The 27,927-nt window shown below is 37.6% G+C and overlaps 2 protein-coding genes and 1 non-coding gene across 3 annotated transcripts in view; 1 reads left to right on the forward strand and 2 right to left on the reverse strand.

Moving 5' to 3' along the window:
* The window catches only part of LOC145983856 (ankyrin repeat domain-containing protein 16-like), a 68,654-nt gene extending 67,467 nt beyond the window's left edge, over positions 1-1,187 (reverse strand). The window contains exon 1 of the mRNA XM_083116914.1: positions 1,136-1,187. The gene's annotated coding sequence lies outside the window, so the exon portion shown is untranslated. The remainder of the gene's footprint in view (positions 1-1,135) is intronic.
* Positions 537-26,890, forward strand: LOC145983857 (RWD domain-containing protein 3-like). The gene is made up of 6 exons (XM_083116915.1): positions 537-572; positions 8,482-8,593; positions 20,347-20,468; positions 22,628-22,808; positions 23,755-23,915; positions 25,693-26,890. The coding sequence occupies exons 2-6, from the start codon at positions 8,500-8,502 to the stop codon at positions 25,918-25,920; spliced, it is 786 nt and encodes a 261-aa protein (XP_082973041.1). The 5' UTR covers positions 537-572; positions 8,482-8,499; the 3' UTR covers positions 25,921-26,890.
* Positions 3,717-3,787, reverse strand: TRNAA-GGC (transfer RNA alanine (anticodon GGC)). The gene has a single exon. It is a non-coding gene; the product is annotated as a tRNA-Ala (tRNA).
* Positions 26,891-27,927: the final 1,037 nt, after the last annotated feature.

Here is a 27,927-nt window from a genome sequence, read left to right on the forward strand (position 1 = left end):
GAAAAAAAATTCCGTCCCGATCCCGACTTTTCGGGATCCCGAGCAGTCGGGAAATACCGAATGGCCATTTTAAAAAGTTAATTTTCGACGTTTTCTGCATTCTAAGTTTCTGCAACTTATCGGAAATTGTTAGTTTTTATTCCAGAAATGAAAAAAAAAAAAAATCACTTGAAGTTAAAATTACGTGTAGAATTCGAGATTTTCAGAGCTTTGAGAAATTTCGAACATTTCTCGTCCCGAAAATTTCCCGACTTTGTCGGGAAATGGCGAATATTTCCCGTCCCGAATTTCGGGATTTAAAAAATTTACCGTCCCGACCAAAAAGAATTTGTCCCGCACACCTCTACAGTGCATAAAGGATGAACCGTGCCGTGATTCCTTGAAATGGTCTATGGGTGGAATATATTCCTTACAGTATGCAATTTAGGCAGTGGGGGGAATCATTGTAATTACATAGGTGATAAAATAGTCATTCACACATGAAGATATTTTTTTAAACTTTGAAAATAAATAGAAATATTTTGACGGATGTGCAACACTGTTTCAATATGACTTCGACGTCGATCTTCCTGGTATGCATTTTAGCATTGTAATATTGATCAACCTAGTGTATGTAAATACATAATGCAGTACAATAAACGTGGGCACTATATATATTTATGATGTTCAATAAAATTCTGGTATTCAAAGTAAAACTTGTTTGCTGTGTGATTGTCCGATTATACGGAGCGAATACTTTTGATATGTACGTGACGCATTGCGAAACCAGCTGGGAAATTGTAATAATAATAAAAATATCAAGTTTTATTGCACACATTCGTTCCTTCAGATGTTGAATCATTAGAATATGTAAAAACTAAATATTAAGAACACAGTAGGTACTTACCACTTTTCGCTAATTATCGTAATACTACTGCAACTCCATTCTCATTTGTGTTGTCTTCCAGAAGCAACATTTCATGTAAGCACAAGGGAGGGAAAATTGAATGACAGATGCAACTCGCTTCCTGAACCAATACACCATGTCTACATGTACGGAAGTATACACCTAACATAATATAGCTGAGAAGATGGTGACATAAAAACAGGCCGTTCTTTAATACTAACGAGAATAATGGATTTCTGAAAATTTCACCTGGTAATTCAACTTGACAGATTTACTATCTGTGGATTTTCCTCTCGCTCCCAATCGTACAGCGTAGAGCGTACACCTCCTAGGTCTTCTTCAAGTGTTACTTGATCTAATCAAATGATGAGACTTTAACTCTGCGATACTTAGGCAGGTTCTTTTTAGCGTACTACGAGTTTATTCTTTCTATTCTTAATTATTTTTTCTGTAATCCATTTTTGTATGGATTCTAAACTGTCAATTTTTGCCAAATTGGAAGAGTACGTAATATTTATGCATTTTAATGGCGAGAAAAGTGAAGAAATATTTTACATATTTTTGCCTTCGTTAAAATGTAAATAAAGCTTATTTTTTTATTTTTGTCAAAAGACTGCTCAAAGTGTTTTCTTGAGTCTTGGGTCTGACGGATGGATGCTCCTATTACCCATGATAGTTATAAACAAGCATGTCAAATAAATCATGGCCATTGTATCCCACTAATATTTGAAAAGAAATAACACACAAATCAGCAAGCTTCATCATCATTCATCAGAAAGAACCACAGTTGATTGCAAAGTAATGATACAACTTCCCAGGGTCACCATCAGGAAACACGAAATCCTGTGCAAACTAATCTGCCAGACCCATGTATTTTTAAAAACGAAAATGTCTAGACTGCTTGCATTTCTTGTAAAGTTCTGCATGGTTAGTGTTAATAATAATTTTAATATCGTGTAATTATACCTATTGTTAAAATCACACACAGGGTTTCTCCCTAATGTTCAATTGTAGCGGCATTTCATGTTGAAACAGCTATCACATAACGATAATAATTGCTAACACAATTTAACACCATTAGTATCACCAATGAAATAACAAAATTAATCAACCCGAAAATTATCATTGTTTTTAATTGCATTATGGTGTAAATGTTGCATCATTCACAAACAAAAATTATTCGCATCTGTAACCCCTCTGCTCCACAGACAAATGAAATAAAACTTTGCTACATTTTTAAAATATCACACATGTATCACATTTTTGATAATGCTTTTCGTACATCTAGGATATGTCATCATACTCAAGTTTTTTTTAAAAAAAATTGTTAGAAGACACCACAAGTACTTCATCATTCTATGAAATCAGTTCATTAGAATATTTTAAATCAATCCCATGTCTAGAACCATATATTTTATGTGTAAGATGTCACACATATAACACTGAAATGCCCCAATAGCATTTTGTCATATCTGAAGATCACGAAAGATTCCAAAATTTCATGAACTGATGCGTAATACATGCTTGACAGAAATGGGTGCATAGTTGTCATTTACAGGAAATTCAACTGTGTTACAATACAGCGGAAATTTTCTTTTCAGAACCTGTTTTTGTAGCAATGATGTGTGTTTTCAGTATTGCCACATCGTATGGTTACTGTTTGAAACTTTGGTTTCCATTGTGCATAATGTGTAAGCTCATTAAAAATGAAGGTGAACTGCTAATGGAAGTTTCTTTAATGTTCTTCCTTCTATTTGAATGTGATCACATTTGCACAAGAAATGAATGTGAATAAAATATTAAGTAAACTTATATGCATTCCAGAAGCATGGTGTCCTGTGCTCATTGCATACCCCTAATGCAACCCTGTTCACATTTGAATCAAATCATTTACAACTGACAAATGATTCATTGAGGGGTTTTAAAGGTCTCCACATGTTACTCCTATCAACCTCTGACTGTAAAGAATAAATAAGTATTTATTCGCTAATTATGTGTGACATCAATATACCAGAACCCATCGATGGTAATAATTGATTGAATTTGAAATTTTGGGTGTATCAGCACTTAGGCTATTTTGCACCAGTCAATTATATAGGGTCCAGCCCCTTACCATAACTTAAATATAACTAATATAACATAAATGTAATGTTGGAGGACTAAAATATTCTTACTTGGGTTAAAAGCTGAGGCTGTAAAGGATCATTAAGCACACATAAGGACAGCACACACACACAGCCCTATGAGAATTATACTGGCCATAGGTTCAGATGCCAGAGCCTCGTTAGTCTGCACAATGCAATCCAAGGTGTATTACGTGGGAGTGAGGTTGACAATTGGGTGTACTATGTGGAAGGGTCACCCCATCGATAGTAATAAGACATAATCTACAAAATGTGTGGACTATGATGCTGATCACATCACCCCCACTCATGACCGGATCAAGAAAGTTGTGGGGTGTTACCCCCCACACCCCCTGTATGCCTTCATGGCGTGGGGCTAAGCACAGCAGAGCACTTTACCTTTTTTTATGACAAAAAAAAATAAACATTACTTGCTTGCTGTCTATTATTACACACACACACACCATAACAATTACTTTATTTCTGTTCATTTATGATAACGGATGATTAGTAGGTCAGGCATATTTTCCCCCATTTGCTACAGTTGCATGGAAGACAAAACTATTCTTGAATTAAATATGTCTTATGATAAAGTAATGAATAATCTGTATAATTTATATGATGTAGACTATGACCCATGATTAGTTTATTGAAGATTAGGCACACACAGGAGATGTACTACATAGAAATTTTTAAGCGAAAAATGCAGGTTCGACCGGGACTTGAACCCAGGTCTCTGGCATGCCATGCCATTGCTCTACCACTGAGCTACCAAGCCAGCCTGGCCTTGCCTAATTTTTCGCTGTCACTGTTGGAAACACACTCTATGCTGGGAGAAACCAGGCAACATCGAAGTGTACTGTGTTTCAAAGGCAGCAGATCCCGTTGGGGTAGCACTGACAGAGACGATTCCATAGAGGTAAAACAGTGACACCAAATCAACAACAACAACAATCTTTCTGGAATGTTCTCGTATTACCCTTGATGTCTCCTGAATGTCATGAAAAACCTTCCTTTCAATATTTCCTTTATCTTCGGATAAAGAGAAAAAAATCATTGTGGGCCATGACTTTTTCATCTATAGGTAAGTACGACGATAAGGAACAATGACACGTCCATGCCTTTTAGGTAGAACCTCTGACTTTGTAGCATGAGCAATATATTTTATACATATATACCGGGTGGTCCAAAAGTCCCGGAACGGTCAAATATCATGAGAAATACACATCAAATCGGAAAAAGAAAAAATACGTGTTTAATAAGTGAAAGAATCTATTCAATGATATCACACTTGATTCCCCACCCCTGCCCCCTGGGTGTGGGGCGGGGGCAACTGTGAAATTTGAAATGGAAACCCCCCATTTTGTATTGTAGAATCGGATTGTACGTAAGAAAATAACCGGGTTTCTGTACTACATTTTGCGTAACCCAGGAACGACGACGTGGACGTAGTAGTATTTCGTTCCTATCGGGGTGCTTGTTTTAAGTGAGTCCCCTCGCCTCTGTGGTGACCGGAATTTAATTACCCACTCACCACCGCCTTTTCTCCGTTCCCAACGTCGAAAAGCATAAACGTCTGAATTGTTCATTGTTTACATCACGGCCTGATTTGTTTTTCTTCCGCGCTCCCATAGGGACGGTCGAAGGTGACTGGTCTGCCATCTGGCGATGCTATGCGGGCATGCGCAGTTTGCTGCATGAGCAGTTCCAAACCAACAACGATACACACACACAGTTGTCTTACTCATCGTGCCACCAGGTCGGTTCGGCGTTAGGAGCTGCCTGTAATCTACCATGGTGAAGGTCGCGTGCTTAAGGCGATCATTGTGTAAAAGGTGAGATCTTACAGAATGTGAAATTTAGTTTCAGTAACCCTGTGTGCATTCTTTGCAACTCATGAAGGAGGGGGGGGGGGGGAGGGGGAATCGTAATAGAGTATTAATAGGTCTATGAAAGAATAGAAAATCCATTACTGTTCGTATTCTGTCAACGATGGCATTGTCAGAGAGGGAAAGGATAACAGTGCTCATGATGCATGGGTTTGGTGATAGGGAACGATCATACGGAGACTTTGTGCATTTATTCAACAATACGTTCCCGAATCGTGCACCTATTTCAAAATCTACTGTTTATCGAACCGTTGATCACTTTGAAAGAACTGGAGCAGTCAGGAATGAACCACGATGTGGAAGACCTAAAACTGCTACAAACGACTAGAAATCTTTGGAAGTTCTATTGCATTTTCAAGAAAACACCCATACTTCGAGTCGAAAAGTAGCTCAACAAACCGAAGTAAGTAAAACATCTATCCTTAGAATTGTGAAGTCGCATCAGTATCATCCGTACAAAATAAAACTAGTGCAAGAACTCATCAGAGACTACTACGATCGTAGACTTGAATACTGCGAAGAAATGATGCTACTATTCGACAGAAATAATCGATTTCTGTGGTGGACTTGTTTCTCCGATGTAGCTACCTTTGAGTTGAGTGGATCTGTCAACCAGCATAACATGAGGTATTGGGCCACTGAGAATCCCCACAGGATGACGGAGCATCGTACGCAGTACCTGCAAAGAGTTAATGTTTGGGCTGGAATATTGTGTAATCGTATTATCGGGCCATACTTCATTGATGGCAATTTGACATCTGAAAAGTAAGTAAATTTGTTGACCAATGAGATAATACCTGAAATACAAACTATCGTTGGGGATGCATTCGCGAATGTTTGGTATCAACAAGATGGAGCTCAAGTTCATTTTGCTTTAATTGTTCGCAATGTGCTGAACAACGTTTTCCCTGACAGGTGGATTGGTAGAAGGGGCACCATAGAGTGGCCACCGAGGTCACCCGATTTAACACCTCTTGATTTCTTCTACTGGGGATACTTGAAAAGCAAAGTTTTTGAAACCAAACCCAACGATATCGAGGAATTGAAAGACAGAATTCGTAGTGTCAAATGACATTAGTCTGGAGATGTTACAGAATGTGTCCAATGGTGTGTATCTTTCGTTGGGACTGTGCCAAGGAAAGGGGGGATACCAATTTGAGCAGGAAATGAATTGAGGTTGGTGAGAACACCGAATGGTGAGAGGTGAGGAGACTCACCTACAACAAGCACCCCAATGGTGAGAGGTGAGGGGACTCACCTAAAACAAGCACCCCAATGGGAACAAAATGCTATTATGTCCACATCGTTGTTCCTGGGTTACACGAAATGTAGTACAGAAACCCGGTTATTTTCTTACGTACAATCCGATTCTACAATACAAAATGGGGGTTTCCATTTCAAATTTCACAGTTGCCCCCACCCCACCCCCAGGGGGCGGGGCTGGGGAATCACGTGTGATATCATTGAATAGCTTTCTTTCACTTATTAAACACTTATTTTTTTATTTTCGGATTCGATGTGTATTTCTCACAATATTTGACCATTCCGGGACTTTTGGACCACCCGGTATATATACAGGAATAGGATGAGAAAAAGTGCCAGAGGGGCAGATAAACATAAATGATGGAGACAGTAAACACTTACCACACAAAATAGATGTTGATATTTCACAGGATATACCACATTTTCATGAGAGAAAAAGTGATAGTACAGGGGCACAGAATATATATATATATATGTGTGTGTGTGTGTTTTTTAAGCAGGTGGGGAGGGGAGTTGAAACCCCAGCATAAGCAGTTACTGTTAGCTTCAATTATTGAGGAAGGCTTGCTGTATATTTCACCAATATGTTTCACATACATACTTCATTTTTTCATTATGGTGCAGGATGTGTTAACCCATGCTCACCCCTAATGATACCTGTACTCCGAACACCAGCAGAAGCCAAATTGATTTGTTAGCATTCAACTTGAAAGATTGTCAAAGTTTGCCGACAACAAAGGTCAGCATGTTAGCTCATTTGTATGATTTCCTGTCATCGCAGATGACTGACCCATTGTGTCGGTGCTGAGAAAGGGCAAACTTGAGGTTGTTTCACCCCAACCCTCTTATGATTTCACTATAGGAAGATGCGGAAGAGATAAAAGATGTTGGTCGGGTCCCTCGGATGGTTTACTTTCTTTTGTTTGAAACATATCCACTCCTGAAATGGAGATATTCTGTTTCCTTTCACCAAACACAGTGTGTTTAGCACCATTAGCATCGGTGATGATAAACAACCTATGTCACTGCAGCAGGGGACTTTTTCTGTGACTGTTTGCTTGGCGACTCTAGGTTATTCACCCAACCTATCTCGTCTTTGTGTCATAGGTGTTGAGCACTTGTTATAATTTCACTTATTAAATGGCTTCCTGCTTGTCTAGTGCATCTAGAAGGCCTTTAAGCAGCCAAGCACAGGGAATAGTTTATAGTGTTGCAAGACAGTTACAATAGCAAATAAACCTCCACAACCTTAGGTAGAACGTTGTTGAGTCATTCCAGTTTTTTCTAGTCTGACTTGATCAATCCACAGTAATGTTTGTTGATTGCTCTAATTGAAGCTCCACTATTCTTGCGACACCACACAAAAACATGCAACAAAAATAATGAACACCACTCAGTAAGACCCTTCTACATAACACAAACACAGCTGTGAGACACTGATCTACCAAGGTTATGAAACCTTACCGAGCTCTTTGTAGAGTGCACGTACACGCACAGTGGCAAGTCTGTGAACTTAATTGTCAGACCTCGTACATCTGCCACTGATCAAACTTTTATCACTACATAGAAGGGACAGAAATGACAGTCTTGTGTAGACAGTGCTGTTTCCTAGAGGGAATTTTAACTCCAAATATATTTCTGCATGGAGGATAAACAAAAACCCTTGGACAAAGATTGAAAGCTGATTTTTTATGTTCAAATTGAGATTTGTTACATTATATTTCTGATAAACTAAAGATAAACTGTTAATATTAAAAGCAATTGATTAAAGTGGAAAAAAAATTCTGATACTGATGAAGCCATTTTGAAGGTTGTGTGTAAAAATGAAGTCTGCAACATGTAACGGAGGAATACAAATATCCCTCAATTCATGGTAAAATACATTTATTTTAAGTAAAATAAAAAATGGAAATCTACTCAGTAAACCTCATGTTTATGATTCATCTTAACTAAAGAAATATAATTATTGGTATTCAAGAAAGAAAAATGTGCTGCAGACAGCAAAGTATATGTTTTTTGGAGAATTGCCTATTTAAGAAGAAAATAGTTCATCAACTTTCTACCTCTTCCATGAATGCTGATAAGTTTGACATATCCATTCATTATAGCAAAAGGCACATAAAATGTAAATTCAGGGATGAATAGATGTACTCCATTACAAGTCTACGTCACACAATTCAAATTAAGAATAGATAAATGTTTCATTTCTGTTATTTTGTCAGTGAGGAAGGTTAGCTTAATGAACAGTTTCTATTTGTGTGATCTCTCCTAAAATTTGCAAGCTTAATAAAAACATTATAAAGACTAACTTTTATTTCAGCAAATAACATGGTAATAAATGCAACACAATATGAATGCAGATACTGAAAGTGAGCTTGAAGTTCTGCAAGCAATATTTTGTAAAGACAAGGAATTTGAGCTGAAAGTAAGTGGTAAGTTGCTTCATAATTTACTAATTCACATTTGTATAAAGGGGACAGTCAATGTGAGAATTGAGCAGGTCAGTGCAACAGTGGTCTAAGCCACATTTTTTAAAAATAGAGAAACTGCAAGTTAAAGTTAGACAATTGTGGTTTTTCTTGGAATTTGGAAATCCCAATCTTTTTGGTAGTGGTGTGTGCCATGATGCTTGGTTAACTTAACTACAATGATATATAGTGTTTGGTTAAGTAGTTTTAGATATATTGTAATTTTTATGAGGAACCTGCAACACCCTTTCTTGGTTAGACCACTGTTACACTGACATGTTTGTACATGAGATAAGAGAAAAGAAATATTTGAAGAAATGTAGTGCAAAGAAACATATTTCCATCCTAATATTTTGTTTATAAGTTTTAATATTATTTAAAGTGATTACATAGTACACAACGTGGTTCTATTAATAAAATGTTTAGAGTATACACTGTATCATTACGAGCAAAAGCATAACAGTTTTGCATACTGTTCCAGTATGTTTTGTGCATGATTACACAGTACTACACATAATCAGGAATGTCAAAAATGTTTTCACTATCATCCTCCATCATATGTTCTATATTTTCATCTTCCTCAGTTCTATTTTGAGATACCAGACTATTGTAAAATGAATGGTGAATGGGTGGAACATATTTCAAAAGGTCATGAATATCTTTAAGTTTCTTTGGGTTTATTGATCTTGGATTGGAATATTTTGGTATTAGCTGAACATGTTGTAGTTCAAGAGTGTGTTTATCCCTAATCTTTTGTCCTTTAACAATATTCACATATGTACCTTGCTCTATAGCATCTGAATAACAATACTTGACACAACATCATTTTCCCCCTTTTCATTACTCGAGACATCACTTTCACCCTGAACGTCAGCCATCTTTGATATTATTACACTGAGCTCTCATTGGCAGTTTGAGATTGGACTAATTTTGCACTCAAACAACATGAAATTTTGTTCGGGGGACAAAAATAAGTGGCTTCTAACTAGGAGATACGTGGTGAATTGGTCTAATCCACATGGTAGAAAGATAGTTCACCTCGATTGCCAACAGATGGCAACATTATCTTATTTTGCCTGTTGGAGAGGGTTAGACCACTGTTGCACAGACCCCCTCAATTGTAAAAACTGTTTTTCTGTATTATTAATAGAAAAGTTAATTGAATGTCCAATTATAATTATATTTCTGATGTTGACATCACATCATCAATATACAGAGTGAGGCAAAGGTCTGGCACCACCCTTTAATTTGAAAATGATAAGTTGCTGACCAAGGCAGTTTATTAAGATGTAAAAACACGTAACATGTAACGTTTCAATCCTGTATCAGGGTCTTCCTCAGATGAAGAACTAAACTAAAATGATGAAATATACTACACACAGAAAGATTACATACACATAACAGGGTCACTAGCCACACAAAAACAAATCGAGTTGACAGTCCTTATCTTGAAAGATTTCTCCAAAGGAATTAAATATATCACCTCTTGACAGTTGACTAATGGGTCTACCACACTGACAGGTGATAGACAGGTCAAGATTAGCAAGAGTCTGGAACCACCTGTTTACCATTCCCCCACCCCTCCTACCTCTCTGGATATGGATGAATACTCCTCCTCTGGTCATCTTCTTTTCCTCTTCTCTTTCTTCCTTGTTCATTCTTCTTCTTTTTCCCCTCATTCCTTTTCTTCATCCTTTCAACTTTCTCGAACACACTCTTCCATTCCTTGTTTATCTTGAGTCCTCCATTCCAATTCATGATGTCTTCTCCTTTCTTTTCTATTTCTTTGGCCTCCTTCCATTTTCTCATCAGTTCTCTCTTCTCTTTTCCTATTCACCCCACCAGATCCCATTCTACTTCATGTCCCGTTTCTCTAGTGTGTTTGAATATGGCATTCATGTCTCTCTTCAATCTCACATCATCCATGTGTTGCTTTAACCTGTCTTTCAGTCTCTTCTTCATTTCCCCTATATATACACTTTCACATCCTCTGCACTTCACCTCGTAGATAACCCCTTCCTCTTCTTCCTCTCTCTTTTTTTCCTTCTTCTTTCTGGCTATACTTAAAACAGTGCGTCCTCCCTTCCTGTAAGTTCTTACACCCACTTTCCTCAGCACTTTGCATATCTTCTCTGTGGCCCCTCCCATACTTCTTATGCCAAACCATCTCTCTTTTTCTTTTTCTCTTCCGGTCCTCTCTCTTTTACTTATTTCCTTCTTCTGTTGATGTTGTGTCTGTCTTACTTTTCATAGCCATTCTCTTCCAGTTGTTGCCACAGTTGTTGATTTCTTCTTCCCCTTTATTTCTCTGTGCATATCTTCTTTAATCAGTCTTCCATGTTCCTTATAAAATTACATTTTGTTGCTTCACCCACATCACTTCTTTTGTGGCAGAACACTCCTGCCAAACACTTCTTTTGATACCATGTAGCCACAATCCCCATTCTTCTCTTCTTCATCATAATATCCAAAAAATTTAATGACCCTTCCTGTTCCATTTCGAGCTCAAGGAATATTCCTGCTCGCTCATCTTCTATATCTTTAACTAGCTGACTCAGCTGCCTCTTCATTCCCTTCCATATCCCAAAACAATCATCCACATATCTGCAAAACAGAATTAACTTATCTCCTCCTTTCACTATCACTTCCTTCTCCCATTCATTCATAACCAATTCCACCAGCACAGGGCTCAAGCAAGAGCCTATATTCAGACCTTCACTTCACCCATTGTCCCAAATGGTTTCCAGTGCTTGCACCACTCTATCACTATCCCATTCCCCTATAATGTTTTTCCTCATTTTCTTTCTCACTATATCCACTATGTGACCCCTTTTGATGCTCGGGAACATGCTTCTCACATCTAGGCTAAACATTGTAGTTTTATCCCCAGACTCCTTCAGACCTTTTATAAGGTCCAAAAAAGGCTTAAAGGCTTTCCCAAAATACGTAAAGAAGAGATAAAGTTGAGACCAGTGATGAATTGCAGGGACAATATTTTGGAACCATTGGAGAAGAAGTTGTAAACGGTAATTGAAGTGTTAGTGAGAGAACAAGAAAGCAGAGCCGTGAAAAACAGTGAGCACGTGGTGGACCTTATAAAAGGTCTGAAGTAGTCTGGGGATTTCATCATTTTAGTTTAGTTCTTCATTTGAGGAAGACCCTGATACATGGTTGAAACGTTACATGTTAAGTGTTTTAACATCTTAATAAACTGCCTTGGTCAGCAACTTAGTGTTTTTGTAATATGTAAACAACAGTGGCAGGCACGTATCCAGGAATTTCTTTCGGGGGGGGCTCAACACCATTTTTTTAAGGGGTATAGTAAGAACCTCACAATTGTATGTTTAAGACCAGTGGTGGCAATTTGGTTCCAAAATGTGGGGGGGGGGGGGGTCCGGAGGGCGTTGCAAGGAAAGTTTACTTTCTCTTGGTAGCCAAGGCTTAACATTAAGAGGCCATAATTTTGAAGCAGAAATATAAAAAATGGGGAGCAACTATCCCTTAAATCGTTGCCACTGTAAGGCTATCATTTTAATCAGAACGTGAAATCAGAACATTTTTTATCACTCGACTCCTCTGTTTCCATGCATTAATAATGTGTGCCGGAACCATCTCAGTATGTGTGTTTGTCCATTTCTTCTCATCAGGTATAAAAACATCTATGGTATCTTTGAGTGTTTTTACGAAGCTGTTACACATGCACGGGATGGACAATACACTCGACAACGCCAGATTCAAATTGTGGGTTGCGAACTGGACGCAGACAGCTCTCGAATATTTCCCTCTAATTCGAGCCTGAACACCACTAACGTGTCTTGTCCTCCCATTTTTTCAGCTCTTATAAAAGCCGAAACCCACCAAATTGTTCAGATTCAGACCTTAGCACTCACAAGTGTTCAAAAATGCCTGTCACAGCTTCTGCTGTCTTGTTATATATCGGCACGAAACAAAGGAAGTCTTCTCGAATACAGGTGGATCACGAAACAATTAATGCATAATGAAAACCCTTCCGTTCCCAACACATCTAATGTTTCGTCTCCCAGTATGATCAAATGCTTACTCATTTATCTCCAGTGACGTGCCCAAGGGAGGGTTGGTGAGGTAATAACCCCATTTTACCCAGTATGCCTTTTTTTTTAGAAAAAAAAAGAGGAACGTCAAAGACAGGGAAAAAATGGCAAAATCAGGACTGACCACCAAAAATAGTATGCGTAACCCCTCTCCCTTCCGAAAATCCTGGGCACGCCTCTCTTTATCTCGGACACATTTTTTTAAAATGAACTCACCAGAAGTTTTTATCATCGTATTGGAGATTGAAGTAAGATGCGTTCTTCCTGCAGGTTTGAATATGATCCTTTAGGGTGCTGTCGTCTGCCTGCCTTCACACCTAACCTTAACAAGGCCCTAATTTTCCATCCTTGTGACTTGGATTTTCAAGACTTAGGAAGGTTTCAGACCGAAGGGACACGCGATACATGTCGATTGGAATACGTGCTATTAACAATAACAGGGTTATAGAACATTCTCAATCTTGTCTCGATAATTATTTCTCCCAAATTATCATGACATTATTCAAGAAGCCAAAATCCTAATTTTATCTAGTGTAAACAGAAAAAATCCTGAAGGGGGGGCTCAAGCCTCCCGATTCCCACCTTGGATACGTGCTATTGACAACAATAGAGTTATAGAACACTCTCCGTCTTGTCTCGATAATTATTTCTCTCAGATTTATAAATTTATTGTCTTCACATTATTCAAGACGCCAAAAATCTAATTTTATCTAGTGTAAATTTAAAAATTTCCTGGGGGGGGGCTCGAGCCACCTCATCCCCACCTTGGCTACGTGCTATTAATAATAACAGGGGTATAAAACATGCTCCGTCTTGCCTCGATAATTATCTCTCTCCTTACATTATTTTCACATTATTTAAGAAGCCAGAAACCTAATTTTATCTAACGTAAAGTGAAAAATTTCCTGGGGAGAGGGTCGAGCCCCCTGTGCCCCATCTTGGATACGTGCTATTATCAATAACAGGGTTACGGAACATTCTCCGTCTTGCCTCGATAATTATTTCTTTCCTTAAATTATTGTCACATTATTTTATTTCACACCACAAGAAACAAAAAACCTCATTTTATCTAGTGTAAACCTAAAACTTTCGGGGGGGGCTCGAGCCCCCTAAGCCCCCCCTCTGGATACGTGCCTGAACAGTGGCGTATACTGGGTTAAGAACCTGGGCTATCGCACCATATCATAGTGTTCGAATGGACAAAAATTTGCTGGTGGGGGTGTTTTTGTTTTTTTAACTCATTTGGGGTGGCGGGTTGAAGTGATGTGACTCTGATTAAAAATATATACCTCATAAATAAAACAAGGAAATGTACACTGTCAGTAAGGAAAGGATTTCAAGAATTTCATTCTTATTTGCATAAATAAGAGGCCCATATTGCGAAATATTATGTAGGCATATATACGAGAATAAAAATAAAATTTCAACCTACCTATTTTCATGATTTTAAGTTTGGGTACTCCTTGTTGGTGCAGTGGTTACGTAGTTTCGTTTAAACTAAGGGGTCTCGGGTTCGATACATGGTGGTTTAGATACCACTTTAACTGCAGGTCCGATCCCCATTAGCTTATCTGTTCATAAAGTGGACATACAAGAAAAATCCACAACGATTTGGAGCTTATCATCATTCGTAAGCCGAATAGACAGCTTCTTAATTATGTCCCTCATTTCAGTTCACTACACAACACAGCACATATCATTCACAAAAGTACAATCCACTCACTACTGTATTCACACGCTGCCTCTAAATAAATTCCACACACCAAGACCACTCGATGCGATCTAGACTAGAACTGGTCCTTCATTTCGGTAATTTTTAGATGCACTCATAAACCATTCCCGCTCAGCCAACAATTTTCTACTCCCCACTGTATCTCTAGTTGTTTGAAGGTCAATGACCTCTTTTTCAACTCCTCTGCAAGTGTTCAATGATGTTCTTGTCCCTGCATGTGACACACTTCCCCCTTCCTGGGAAAATTACATGCTGGGAAAAATTGGTTTGCAACATTGACCCAGACTGTTGAGGAAGTTCAGAAGGTTTTCCCCCTGCCATATGCAACCCTGTTCTCTCTCCTGTAACAGTTTGGCTCCACAATTCCCCGATCCTGGGGAAATTACATGCTGGGAAAAATTGGTTTGCAACATTGATCCCGATCCTGTCAAGCTTGACCACGGTGACCCCCGTGGAGTTGCCTGCCAGCGATGGGCCAGTCGTCTCACGAATTCAAAGAAAGCAGGCAATGTTTCCAACTCCTCTAAGAAATCAGGTTCATCTTCTTATTGAAATGAACAATTTTATGCACATTTTCTGATAGATATTTTTCGTGTATTTTATTCACTGAGTCTGGGCTTCACAGATAGCCTAGATAGCCCCGAATATACACCTCTGGTAAACAAGACTTAATTATATTACAATTGAAAACTACTTGGAGGGCGATGAAATTTCGGATATGGGTAATTGGGGTGAAGACGCACCACATGGGGCTAGTGTGTATCATGGTGGCCATCTTGAAAGCCGTCATTTTGGAATTACATCCAGATTTTTAAATGGGAAGGTGGTTCGTGTAGCATATCATTTTACATGTGTGTTTTCTCAGAAATAAGAATATGCAGTTATTTTTCCCCTAACTTTATTTGGTGAGGATATTTTTGCAGTTGAAGTTCACATTTGGCATCCTACAAGATATGCTCTATGTGTTGCCCGTTCTGTGCTACACACACAATGTAAGACATTTCAGCCAGTCCTCATGGACATGCAATAACACTGCAGGGTCGACAGAGTCACATGCTTGTTGGATCCAGTGCTGGAGATGTCGGAGATCAGTGATTTTTTCTTGATAAACTATGGCTTTAAGATGACCCCAAAGGTAAAAGTCAAGGGGCATAAGGTCCAGAGAATGGGATGGCCACTCAGTGGACCCTCTTCAACTAATCCAGTGACCTGGGAGCTGTTCATCCAACCACTGCCTGACACATAACGTGTAGTGCGGAGCTGGTAATTTGCCACCTGGGTTCATCAGTGAGGGGAACACATCTTCCTGGAGATAATTCAGATATCTCTCCCCATTCAGGTTGCCATGGATGAAGACAGGTTCCACAATTCGGGTGTTCCATATCCCACACCACACCATTACCTTTTCCGCACTGACTTCCTTACAAGGATCTGTCCATGATGGGTTGGTATCTGACCAATAACAATGATTCTGCTTATTTACCTCACCGTTCACGAAAAATATTGCCTCATCGCTAAACAGAACATTTTTTGGGAACTGGGGATCCTCGTTGAAATGAGCCAAAGCCCAGTCTGCAAACTGTAACCACCTGTCTGGGTCATCCTCAGTTAAGAACTGATGTATTTGAATGTTGTAGGGATGCTACTTGTTAGTATGCAACACACGGAGTATGGATCTCTGACTGACTCCTGACACTGAAGCCAAACACCGGGTACTGCATTTTGGGCTCTTGACGAAGGATGCCACGATTACCATTGCTGTTTCTTCGTCGGTAGCTGTTCTCAGCCATCCACTATATTCTCTGTCGCACATGGATCCCGTCTTCTTAAACTTCTTCATTACACACAACACTGTGGTATGTGAGATGTTCTCTCTTGATGCCGGGTATTGAAATCTTCTGCAATGACCCTGGCACTGCGCTCCCCACTTATAACAATTTTGATCCGTTCTTGGAGGGTTAGAGCCATGTTAGATCACCTGGAACAAATAAATACCAACCCATTACATTACATCAAATGTGAACTTCAACTGTGAAGATATCCTCACCAAATAAAGTTAGGGAAAAATAACTGCATATTCTTATTTCTGAGAAAACGCACATGTAAAATGATATGCTAGATGACCCCTTCCCATTTAAAAATCTGGATGTAATTCCAAGATGGCAGCTTTCAAGATGGCCACCATGATACACACTAGCCCCATCTGGTGTTCCCCACCCCCAATTACCCATATCCGAAATTTCATTGCCCTCTGTCGAGTCGTTTTTAAATTAAAAGGGTGGTGCCAGACTTCTGCCTCACCCTGTACATGTGCAGAACATGTTCACTGAATTGTCACCTCACCAAGTATGCATTCAAGCATTGATGTGAGCACCATATTGTCCAAGGCCTGTTCTCTGTCTACACTCTTCATCTGTCTACATTGCAGTCTGATGCCATCTTTCGATCTTCAACAATAATGTAATTAAGTGGCAAAGTATCAACTGCTCTGATAATATTTTGTAAATCTTTACAAAAACAGAATGCAAATATCTGCCATTAAAAAAAGTTACACATATTTTAGTTCAACGAACAACTGTGATTCATTAAGTTTTCAGATTGGGGGTGCAACCCCTACTGGTACCAGTCAAATAACAGTAGGCCTGATGCATCATGTTCAGTTTATAGCAAATCAGCTGTGCTGACTGTTTTGTAGTAGAAAAACAGTTAATTATTTTAACTTTGACAATATTCACACAATCTCCAATTGTGCTTGTGTTTTTCAAAGTGAAAATGTACACAAGATATAGAGCAATTTCACAAAGCAAAAGATATGATTGAACACTTGTGCAAATAAGTTGTTGTTTTATGTGAACCTGGTCTTTCTAGTGCAGTAATTGCAGGGTAAGTAGTTTGGACACTGACAAAATCTGGAGTACAAAAATTTTGCTTACATTTTAAGGAAATAAAATCTCTAAAATGAATCAGGAAAAAGGGTCCCCAAAAAGTGCAGCATATCTTTGAAGAACACAAAAATGAAAAGGCTGCATCTCAATAACAGAAGAATATTATCCGAGACCATCAGAGGCAAACAGGCCTTTTGTTCTTCTGTCAGTTCAAGGATGATAAACAAGAGACTATATCTGCAATTAGACTAACAGACTAGACTAGTTCTGATGAGGGGACATCTGAATGCGGAAGCAAATGCTGGCAATGATAAAAAGGTTCAAATTTTCACTACCAGGTTGAAATGTGGTGCTGCGAATTAAAATTCTCCTACTCGGAGCCTTCTGGAGCCCATTCGAAACAACAGATTGCAGTGCAACTTGATAGAGAGGCTATAAAGACAATGGGGATGCAAATGCTGACAAAAAAGAAATGTTCAAATTTTCATCACCGGGTGGCACCGAGGCACTACAGCAACAACCAATAATTTGAGTTTATGTCGATACAGCAGTGTTCAGTATGCACCCTGTCAATGTGAATGAAACTTTGGAAGCATAAGACAGCGCTATCAGTGGTCTCGGAAAGCATTCCTGGGATGCTGTTTGTTCACTGTGTACCAGATTCCAGTGCCACATTATACATACATACAATATAACATGTGTATTTGGGGTGAGGTGTTCCCAGTGTAGATGGTGGACCAATCAGGAACTGTGTCTGCTGCATATTGTTGGTTGACTATTGCTAGCCAGGCTGGATCCATTTCAAGCTCTGTGAGATTCTCCTTTTCTTCATGAATGGCTATTACCTCTTTGATAACACAGTCCTAATAGTGGATTTGGTGACAGTTTCTGTGTTGCTGAAATCAATTCCGTATCCCTCTTTGCTTGAGTGTTTTGCCAACTCAGACTCTTCACATGGAACTTCTTAATGTAACTTTGGTGTGTTCTCTGCAGTGCTGTTCAGTTGTCCTGCCCATTGCATTTGCAAGCAATGTGGTCAACTCCAGGTGTTTTCAGTCCTAAAGTGTCCTTGGGGTTGTGTAGTAGGCTCCTGATCTTAAGTGGTGGTTTATGAATGATTTGGCTTGCAGAACGAAAAATGATTGCCAACCACTGGGAAAGGAAAATTTATATTTTAGGTGCGAAATAAAGTATTTTATACCACCTACTTTTACTATCCACATTCATTGTCGTGATAAAGTCAATAGGTAAAAAAGCAAGGTAAAATTACGAAACTAGAAACTAGACGTACCACCGATTTGTTTATTTTATTCGGTCATTGTTCAGGCAACACAATACTAATTCCAGAAAGAACAGTATTGTTCTAGGGTTGGCACTGCTAATTCGAAAACCATGACAGCCCTCTGGCTGAGGCCGAGCCTCTTCCTCCTGCTGAGTAGAAGGTCATTCATTGTGAAAAGTTGAAACTATCCCTTCATTTACCACAGTATTTGAGTCCGAAGCCGAGGGTAGTGAAACGTGTTTATGAATTTCGGGTATTTTCTGTGCGAATATTTGGATAATATTTGATGAATAGAGTTAGTTCATTTACAAACGATAAGGTATGTGTGTATGATACTTTTTTAAAAACTTTATTTTCTCTTAATCAAAATGGCTTGTTTCTTCCTTTGACTGCATGATCACGTACTTCTCATGTGCATATACCTTACAACCATTTTTTTTTTTTTTTTTGTGCAGAACCACTAAATATTTTTCTCAGGAGACGCCACTGCAAGGTAGTGATAAGTGAAAACATGTAAGGTGTAGAGTAAGACAATAGTCACATCCTGGCTGAATGGAGACAAATGCACAGAACACTGCAAGCATGACCATGTGTCTATGCAGATGTGAGCAATTACACTTTAGACATGAGGAAATACACTGACACCAACCCCCAACCAAAGCTGCTATCTTCTAGAAGGGATCTTTTCCCCAAGAATGCTCCAGTTTTGTTTTCAGTAGAATTCAGCTCCCTGTAGCACAGCACAAATATGCGAACAGTTGTTCATTCAAAAGTTGACCCGAAGCCAATAGAGAATTTGTGGCACTGTTTGAAAAACCGTGTACAATGTAGCATCCATCACATAAAAGGCAATTAACTGAGGCTATAATTGCTTCCTGCCATGACATAATAATAAGGGAAGAGCACCAAACACTTGGTTCAATAAGGTGTTAATGTGAGTCTGTTTGGAAACATAAATGCTATGCTACCAAATAAGTACACCGCAATCGTAAGTCTGATATATTATCAAACTGTAGTGTAGACTGAATGTGAGTGTGGTATTCACAGCATATATTTTTTTATTGAATTGTGCATTGAATTCACTCTCATTTTGGATATGTGTATTTACTGAAATATAATACTTCCTATAAGCATTCAGAGTTGCAAAACTACGACCCAGGGGTCCTGGGTTTGAATCCTGGCCTGGGCATGGATGTTTGTGTGTCCATTCATCAATTTCAACACATCATCACACATCCCCATCTTCTCAAATTAGCCAAACGTGAAGAGAAATAAAGCAAATCAGTCAAAGTTGCAAAACATGAAAATATCAAAGAAGAGTCTACAATTGAAATTCTAGTTTATATTTAGTCCAGGATTATGATCCCAAGACTACCAGACCAGATGAAATATGGTAAAATCCCTCAATAATGGCCTAGAGTACTTGTATTTTGCTACAGTCCAGGATTTGAATCACTCCTGAAACATCTTTGAATCAAAAATCAAAATTCATACAACAATGAGTATGATCAAGTGTTGAAGGATATTTTTTACAAGGATTTTTCAAAATAAACAAACAGTAAGAAATGTCATAAAATTTATAATCACAAAGATGAGAAACTACATTAATTTTGTAATTTAAATATGAAAATGGTAACTATAAGATTGTAAACATTACAAGTAACCCCTGAAAAGAATTCACGTTTATACATAATTTTCAAGTGTTATTTGACATGTGTACACTTTTTACATTGCATTCATTGTTTCAGGTGGCAATGAGACTATTTTTACTATTCATGTTGTAGTGGAAGACCGAAAGGAAATTTCTGCTCTGGTAACATTTTGCCTTAGCAAGGAGTATCCTCAACATCCACCTGAAATTTCATTACAGGTAACCAACAAGTCAACTTATGTTACAGGTCATTTATAAATTGTGTTTTTTATTCTCTATACAAGACAGATTTATGGTGCAAGAATGGATTTAACTTTTAAGTCATTTGCATACTTCTTTGCATAAGTACATATTTCTTACCTTGCTCTTAATTACTATGTGAAGTGTGGATATCATCAATGGGATATCATCAATGGTTGAGAATAATAGGGGATGATCTTCTTCCTTTCTAGTTTGGTTATTTTACATCACTTGGGATAATGACAACAAGGATGAATGATGAACTGGATAATGGGACAAAGACAATAATACATTTATACCTTTTCCAGAATTCAAACCTGGAACATCTGGCTTTGTAGTGCATTACACAGACTACTCCTCCATGGAGGTTGGCTATTCTGGATGCTGTTGTTATATATATATATATATATATATATATATATATATATATATATATATATATATATATATATATATATATATATATATACCTACATATATATACAGGGTAAGTAAAAAAAATGAAACAACTTTACGTATTTATTATGAATAAACTATTGAAGGTAGAAGAACATATGAGGCATCAAAATACAACACAACTCTCAAAGTTTTATTCGTACTACGCGAAGCACACTATGTAACAACAAAGTGTGTGGAGCTTAGTATGACAACAATGGCATCTGATAAGACAGAAGGCATTCTGTGTGTTGGAGTTGGTGAAGACAGATTCCATCACAATGGTACAACGGTATTTCCGCACACGTTTTGTTACAGATCCACCATCTTGGAAAAACATCTACCATTGGTACCATTAGTTTGAAGAGACCGGTTCCATGTGTAAATGACAGAGCACGGGGTGGCCACGTGTATCAGATGTGAAAGTTGAGTCAGACAAGCTTTCACAAGAAACCCGAAAAATCCACATACCAAGCCAGTCGTGAGCTGCAGCTGCCTCAAAAAACCATATGACGTGTTCTTCATAAGCCACTGGTCACCAAGCCATACAAATTGCATCTGGAAACCAAATGACAAGATCCTGCATGGATATGCAAGAGGACATGGAGGATAAAGATTTTGTACGCCACCTAGTTTTCTCGGACGAAGCATTCTCGGATGAAGCAACATTCCATGAGGACTCCATGAACTACCTGTTCCAACAGATGGGGCACCGCCCCATTATCACCTTGCAGTCTGTCTGGCATTACCCGAATGAACATCTGCCTCACCGCTGGATTGGCCGTGCTATTGACAATGACATGGCATATTGCAAGTGGCCACCCAGATCACCTGAAGTAACTCCCTGTGATTTCTTTCTGTGGGGGTATGTGAGGGACGCTGTGTACGTGCCGCCCCTGCCAAGAGATATGTCGGAGTTACGATAGTGTGTTGCTACTGCCATCACAACCATCGATGTGGACATGCTGACTCGTGTATGGCAAGAACTCTATTACCACTTGGACATATGCTGTGTGACACGCAGCTCCCACATTGAATGTTGAATCTTTGTGATGTAAGTGAAACTTTGAGAGTTGTGTTGTATTTTGGTGCCTTGTATGTTCTCCTACCTTCAATAGTTAATTCATAATAAATACGTAAAGTTGTTTCATTCTTTTTGACTTACCCTGTATATATTCAGGGAAAACTCATTATTTTGTAGCCAGCTTCTGTGGCAGAGTGGTTAGCAGAGCATGCTATGATGCCAGAGGTCCCAGGTTCAAATCCCAGCTTGGGCATGGGTGTTTGTCAATGTCCCTTCATCAATTTCTTTGTATCATCACTCATCCTCATCTTTGTAATTAGCCAAAAGTGGCAGAAAAGTGAAGTCAAATAAAATAAATCAATCAAATCATTATTTTGTAGAATTCAATATGTTCATCGTAATAAAACTTTTTAAAGAAATTCTGAGAATGCAGTGGTTTTATTGTTTCCCTACATTCTGATCTATCTCAGTGGGTAAGTGGGGAAATTTATGAATGTACAAATGTTGGTTAGGAGGGAATGCAGAATAAGTTCCAGTTTTTCTCCATTTTATCAGTACTTGTTCTGTTGGTATGATTTGAAATTGCAGATTTTTTTTTCTTTTGCAATAATGTTTACTATGTACTTAATGTATGTAATTCTTGTTGCAACTTACAATAACCCAATGCTCTTCTATGCAGAGCAATTTCCTAAACCGAGAACAAGTTGAAGATATTAGACATACGCTTGTAGAAGAAAGTATCTCATTACAAGGACATCCCATGATCCTAGAGCTGGTTCATATCTGTCAACGAACACTAGCAGAAGTCAGACATCCTGAAGGGTGCAGAAAACATGGAGACTCAACCTTTGATTCTTTAGGTAATGTGGCAGTTGTGATTCCCTTAGCGTTCAGCTGCAGGATAGTTTTTTCACCTCCAGCATAATGGCATGTGATCTGATGTTTGCCCCAAAAATTGTGTGCCTTGTATGACAATCAAGGTGAGTTGATACATATTGTAATTAGAAGAGACATTATGTAAATTCATCCAGTAGATTCAGTTTTCTGTATTACAATATTTAGAGTATCCATGAATTGGACATTCTGCAACTTATGCAGAATTAAACATAGTATCTTCTGTCAAAGAGAAACACTGTCAATTTCAAGAATGTGGGAGATAATTTTTGTTCATAGGATCATCGAACCCCCCCTTTCCTGCAGCTGATGCTGTGAACAGAGCATGTGCATGGATATGAGCACTTCCAACAACAACACTATTGATACTTTCCTTTATCTTTGTGACATACCTCTACATTAAACTGTGTGTAACTGATTGCCGCATTGGTATTGGTATATAACTGTATAACATTTTAAAGCTCAAGAAATAATCTAAAACTTTCATTGGAACACTCTACTCAGCCTAGAATTCAAAATGTATCACAAAAATGTCATTTGGAAGTTATGAGCAAATTTTTGAGAAGGTGCAACTTTGATCAGGAGGGGGGGGACAAGAGAGGATGATTTAGCTTTTCTACAAGTGCTTTCCCTAATATTAACTATATATATATATATATATATATATATTAACTAATATCTAAATATTTGCAAAAATTGGGCTTTCTGTGATTTGTTGCAGTTTGAGCCCATTTTTCACCTTCATTGACTGGGAGATACCACTTAGTTGTGAATTCTATAAAATATTAAAATTAAAATAATGTTTCACTGTTTGTTTTTTTATAATATGAGGCAGTGTGGGCAAACCCTTCCCCCTGTTCAATGCACCATTATTGGTTTTATAGTCTCAAAAATATTTATTTTATGTTTTAGGAAGGGATACCATTGGTATTATGTTAGATCACATGCGTTCTCAGAAACAGTACATACGTACAATAACTAGATGGACAGAAGAATTGAATTTGAAAGGAGGCCTTTTCATTTGTGGGCGACTGATCATTTTGATCCTTCAAGGAAATTCTGAAGATATTAAAGTAAGTTCACTGCTAATATACTTATTCTCGTGTGGTAATGTTGAAAATATTTTAAGAGTACTTGGAAGACAAGAAAAAAAATTCACAGGTTCTCGGAAAAAGTTTACATGATTAGCATGGCTTCTTTCATTTGACTTGATTTATTTTACTTCACTTTTCTGGCACTTTTGGCTAATCATGAAGATGAGAATGAATGGTGGTGATAAGATGAGATTGATGAAGGGACAATCACACTACACAAGCCCTACCGAGGGTTATACTAGCTGTAAGTCCAGATGCCAGAGCCTCTCTAGTCTGCAAAGTGCAGCCCAGGGTGTACTATGTGGATGCATGGCCACAATAGCCTACATATTTCACAGTCACTAAAAAATAGTTACAATCAATAATAATTACTAATAATAGGGTAGTATGTACATCTTACTCCATGTCATGTCACATTAGAGGCCATGTTGATTTTTGATGCATTATCTCCATTGCTCTTTAATTTTCCCTTAAAATATGCTGTTAGGAAGGTAAAAGAAACTAACGAAGGACTAAAATTAAATGGTGTGACTCAGTTGTTAGCATATGCAGATGATGTAGACTTACTGGGGGATGATGTGAATACAATTAAGAATAATGCTAAAATATTTTTCAAAACTGCTAAAGAGATAAGTTTGGAAGTTAACAAAGAGAAAACTAAATATATGCTTACAGGCCGAAACCAAGTGTTAGGTAATAATCAAAATAATTATTGATAACAACTCGTTTGAACCAGTTTCCAAATTCAAATACTTAGGAGTAATATTAACAAATGAAAATTATATTAAAGAGGAAATAAAAAGTAGGCTTAATTCAGGGAATGCATGTTACTTCTCTCTTCATAAACTTTTGTCTTCTCGTTTAATATCTAAGAAACTAAAAGTTAAAATATACAAAACCGTAATTTTGCCTGTAGTATTATATGGATGTGAAATTTGGTCCCTTACATTGAAAGAGGAACATAAATTGAGAGTATTTGAAAATAAGATCCTTAGGAAAATCTTTGGACCTAAAAGGGATGAGGAGACAGGTGAGTGGAGAAGGTTACATAATTTAGAACTACATAATTTGTATTCATGTCCAGATATTATTAGAATAATTAAATCACGAAGACTTAGGTGGGCAGGCCATGTGGCACGAATGGGAGAGGAAAGAGGAGTTTACAGGATTCTTGTTGGGAAACCTGATGGTAAGAGACCTGTAGGAAGGCCAAGATGAAGATGGAGGGACAGCGTTGAGATGGACCTAAGGGAAATCAGTACGGATGGAAAAGAGTATATAGATCTTGCTCAAGATAGGGAAAGATGGAAGGCCTGTGTTGCTGCAGCCATGAACCTTCGGGTTTAAGAAGGTTAGGGAGTTAGTTAGTTAGTTGATTTTTGATGAAGCTTCACCATCACAGCCTGTCTTGTTACTGTCTTCTTAGAGCTGCTTTGGTTGTTGGCTCTCTCTTAGAGTTCGATTGATATGAAAACAATATTTATACTACTGTTATAAATTTACCCAAACTCAATAGTGCACCAATCCATATAAATTCATATCAAATCCCAAATGTTTATCTCTTTATCACCCACTGTGAACAACTAAACCTTCAAGAGTTTTAAAACAGAGTGAAGATTGAATTTTTAAATAAATTTACTAAAGATTTTATTCCAGCATAGAGTGGCAAAACCTTTAATGGTATAATATTATCTGATGCACATTGTAATACTAGTGTATGCTATTTGTATTTTCTGTTGCATGCTACATTTTCCAGGCATATATTCTGAAACACAAAACACACAATGTTGATGTGGATTCATCAGGGAAGAAATGCAAGGAGAGAATGCTTTCTGTTCTTGGTGAAATGAAGTGCACAGTAATACAAGGTGGATTTCACGTTAAGGAATTTTCAACCATAGAAGAAATGGAGAATTATTTCAAAGACATTCAATTGGATGAGTTTTTCTCTTCATTCATCCATCCACATTGCAAAAAATCTTAACTTCCAAGTGTAAATGTTCTGATATTTCCTGTTCCTTAACATTGTGACTTTTATAGTGAAATATGCTAATATAATTTTGTTGTTGTTTTGCTACTTTTACATTATAAATTAAATCTTTTGTAAATATAACTACAGATTGTTACAAAAATTTCACTATACATTACATGTAAAGCAATGCAGTAAACTAACCTATCTATTGTTTACTTAGCTACCTGCTAAATCGAGTAATCAAATTTTCATTTCTTATTTTCTTACTAAATATAACAGAAAATTAAATTATTTGTGTCCAACATTAGATATAAAGTTTCTGTTGTTTTCTTCTCTTTCGTAATAAGGAAAGTAGTTAGGATTACAAAGACAAAATAGAGAAATCTTAACAAAATGGCTTGTATTAATAAGTACTACCATTACAATACTTTATCGAATTACAATATTGATATTTTACACATTTTCAACTTATGAAAATTGCATGGAATTCTCCATTCAGCTGAACTGACAGAATTGTTCAAACACCAAGTACTCTTGTTTGCTTCAGTATCCAGCTGTATAAAAAATTACAAAAGCAACACATATTGCAATAGTAAGTTCCATCCATTTACAATACAAATATAGAAAGGTGGGTGCATACCTTATGAACATAGATATAATTAAAACTTTTGAGGCTAGAAACAATGGCATTTGTACATTATAGTTGGAGCATTTTGTATCTTCCTAGAAAAACTAAGGTTTAAATACACCAAAATCATCTGTGTAGAATGTTTCTCACTGATAAATACATGTTATGTCAACTCATACATACATACATTATGTTTTTATGTAGATGTGCGATATGACTAGACAGTATTGATTGAATAACAAAAATGAATCTACTGTTTAAACACAATTATTTCTGCATTAGAATTTTCAGATAGCCGATTTTTATTGTATCACATCAAATGAAATAAACAGCTTTAAATGAAAATACTGGCATACAGTTATTATAACTATGTACTGACAATTTGTATTTGATAGGATACCTTAATTTGAATGATTCGAGAGAGATTTGCCAAATTTTTGTGTAAAGCACATAAAACATTAGTCTTCATAAAAACTGCCATATTAAACACATATTCAGTGAAACCCAGATTACGTTCTACCACATTATATATTTAACCATCCAGGTTCAACAAAACATATTTCCCAGATTTGCATGCATTTCAGTTATTTATTCACAGGTTCCTGATAAATATATAATTTCCACTGTGTGAGACGAGGCCAAAAAGTTCTTACTCTCACCATGATGTACATAGATCACTTGGAAATTCAACACAGTTATAGGTTGGTATCTATGTATAACAATCATGCCAATTTACTTCATTGCCGGTCCTGTCGAACTGGAGTTGCAGCCACGAGTGTAGGAGACGGCAGAATGTTGGAAAAAATTGAGGATCAAGCTGTGATCAGGTTCCTGCACAATTGATCCATGAAGAGATGGCAGCTGTGTATGGTACAAAACTTTGAAATGATGGGAGAGAGAATCCAAATGTGGGTGTAGAAGTCAACAAGATGTTTTCTTAAGGTGTGTTTCAAAGATTTTGGCCTCCCCTCATGTGTGTGTGAATTATTGTGCATATTTGCACCTACATCATCAAATGGGTAAAACTCTCAGCATACACCCAATTGTATTCATGAGCTAGAAAATTTCATGTTGATACAACAGTAATAGCAAAATGTAAGTACACGATAAATGTCAGCTGTACATTTTGAGACTCATCCAAAAGAATTGAAAAGATGCTTTAAAAAAAATTATCGATGCACTAAGTTCATATGTCCATAGAAATAGAGCTTCACTTGTGAAATATAATAAATAAATTAACCCACAGCGCAACAGCCCACGAGGGCCAGGGCCTACCTGCCAACTGTCAGCCTCATTCCCTCATTGCTCAGCATAGGTGGGAGATCATCCAACCATTACGGGGTGACGTGTAGTCAGCACGACAAACCCCCAGTTGTAGGTTTCCATGACCA

This window comes from Lepisma saccharinum, chromosome 2, assembly GCF_977018435.1.
Source record: "Lepisma saccharinum chromosome 2, izLepSacc3.1, whole genome shotgun sequence".
Classification (NCBI taxonomy): Eukaryota; Metazoa; Arthropoda; class Insecta; order Zygentoma; family Lepismatidae; genus Lepisma; species Lepisma saccharinum.

Coding starts and splice junctions, on each gene's coding strand:
- LOC145983857 (XM_083116915.1), top strand. CDS start 8,500: ATGCAACACAATATGAATGCAGATACTGAAAGTGAGCTTGAAGTTCTG. Junction 8,594..20,346: donor ATTTGAGCTGAAAGTAAGTG/GTAAGTTGCTTC, acceptor TCATTGTTTCAG/GTGGCAATGAGACTATTTTT. Junction 22,809..23,754: donor CTCAACCTTTGATTCTTTAG/GTAATGTGGCAG, acceptor TTTATGTTTTAG/GAAGGGATACCATTGGTATT.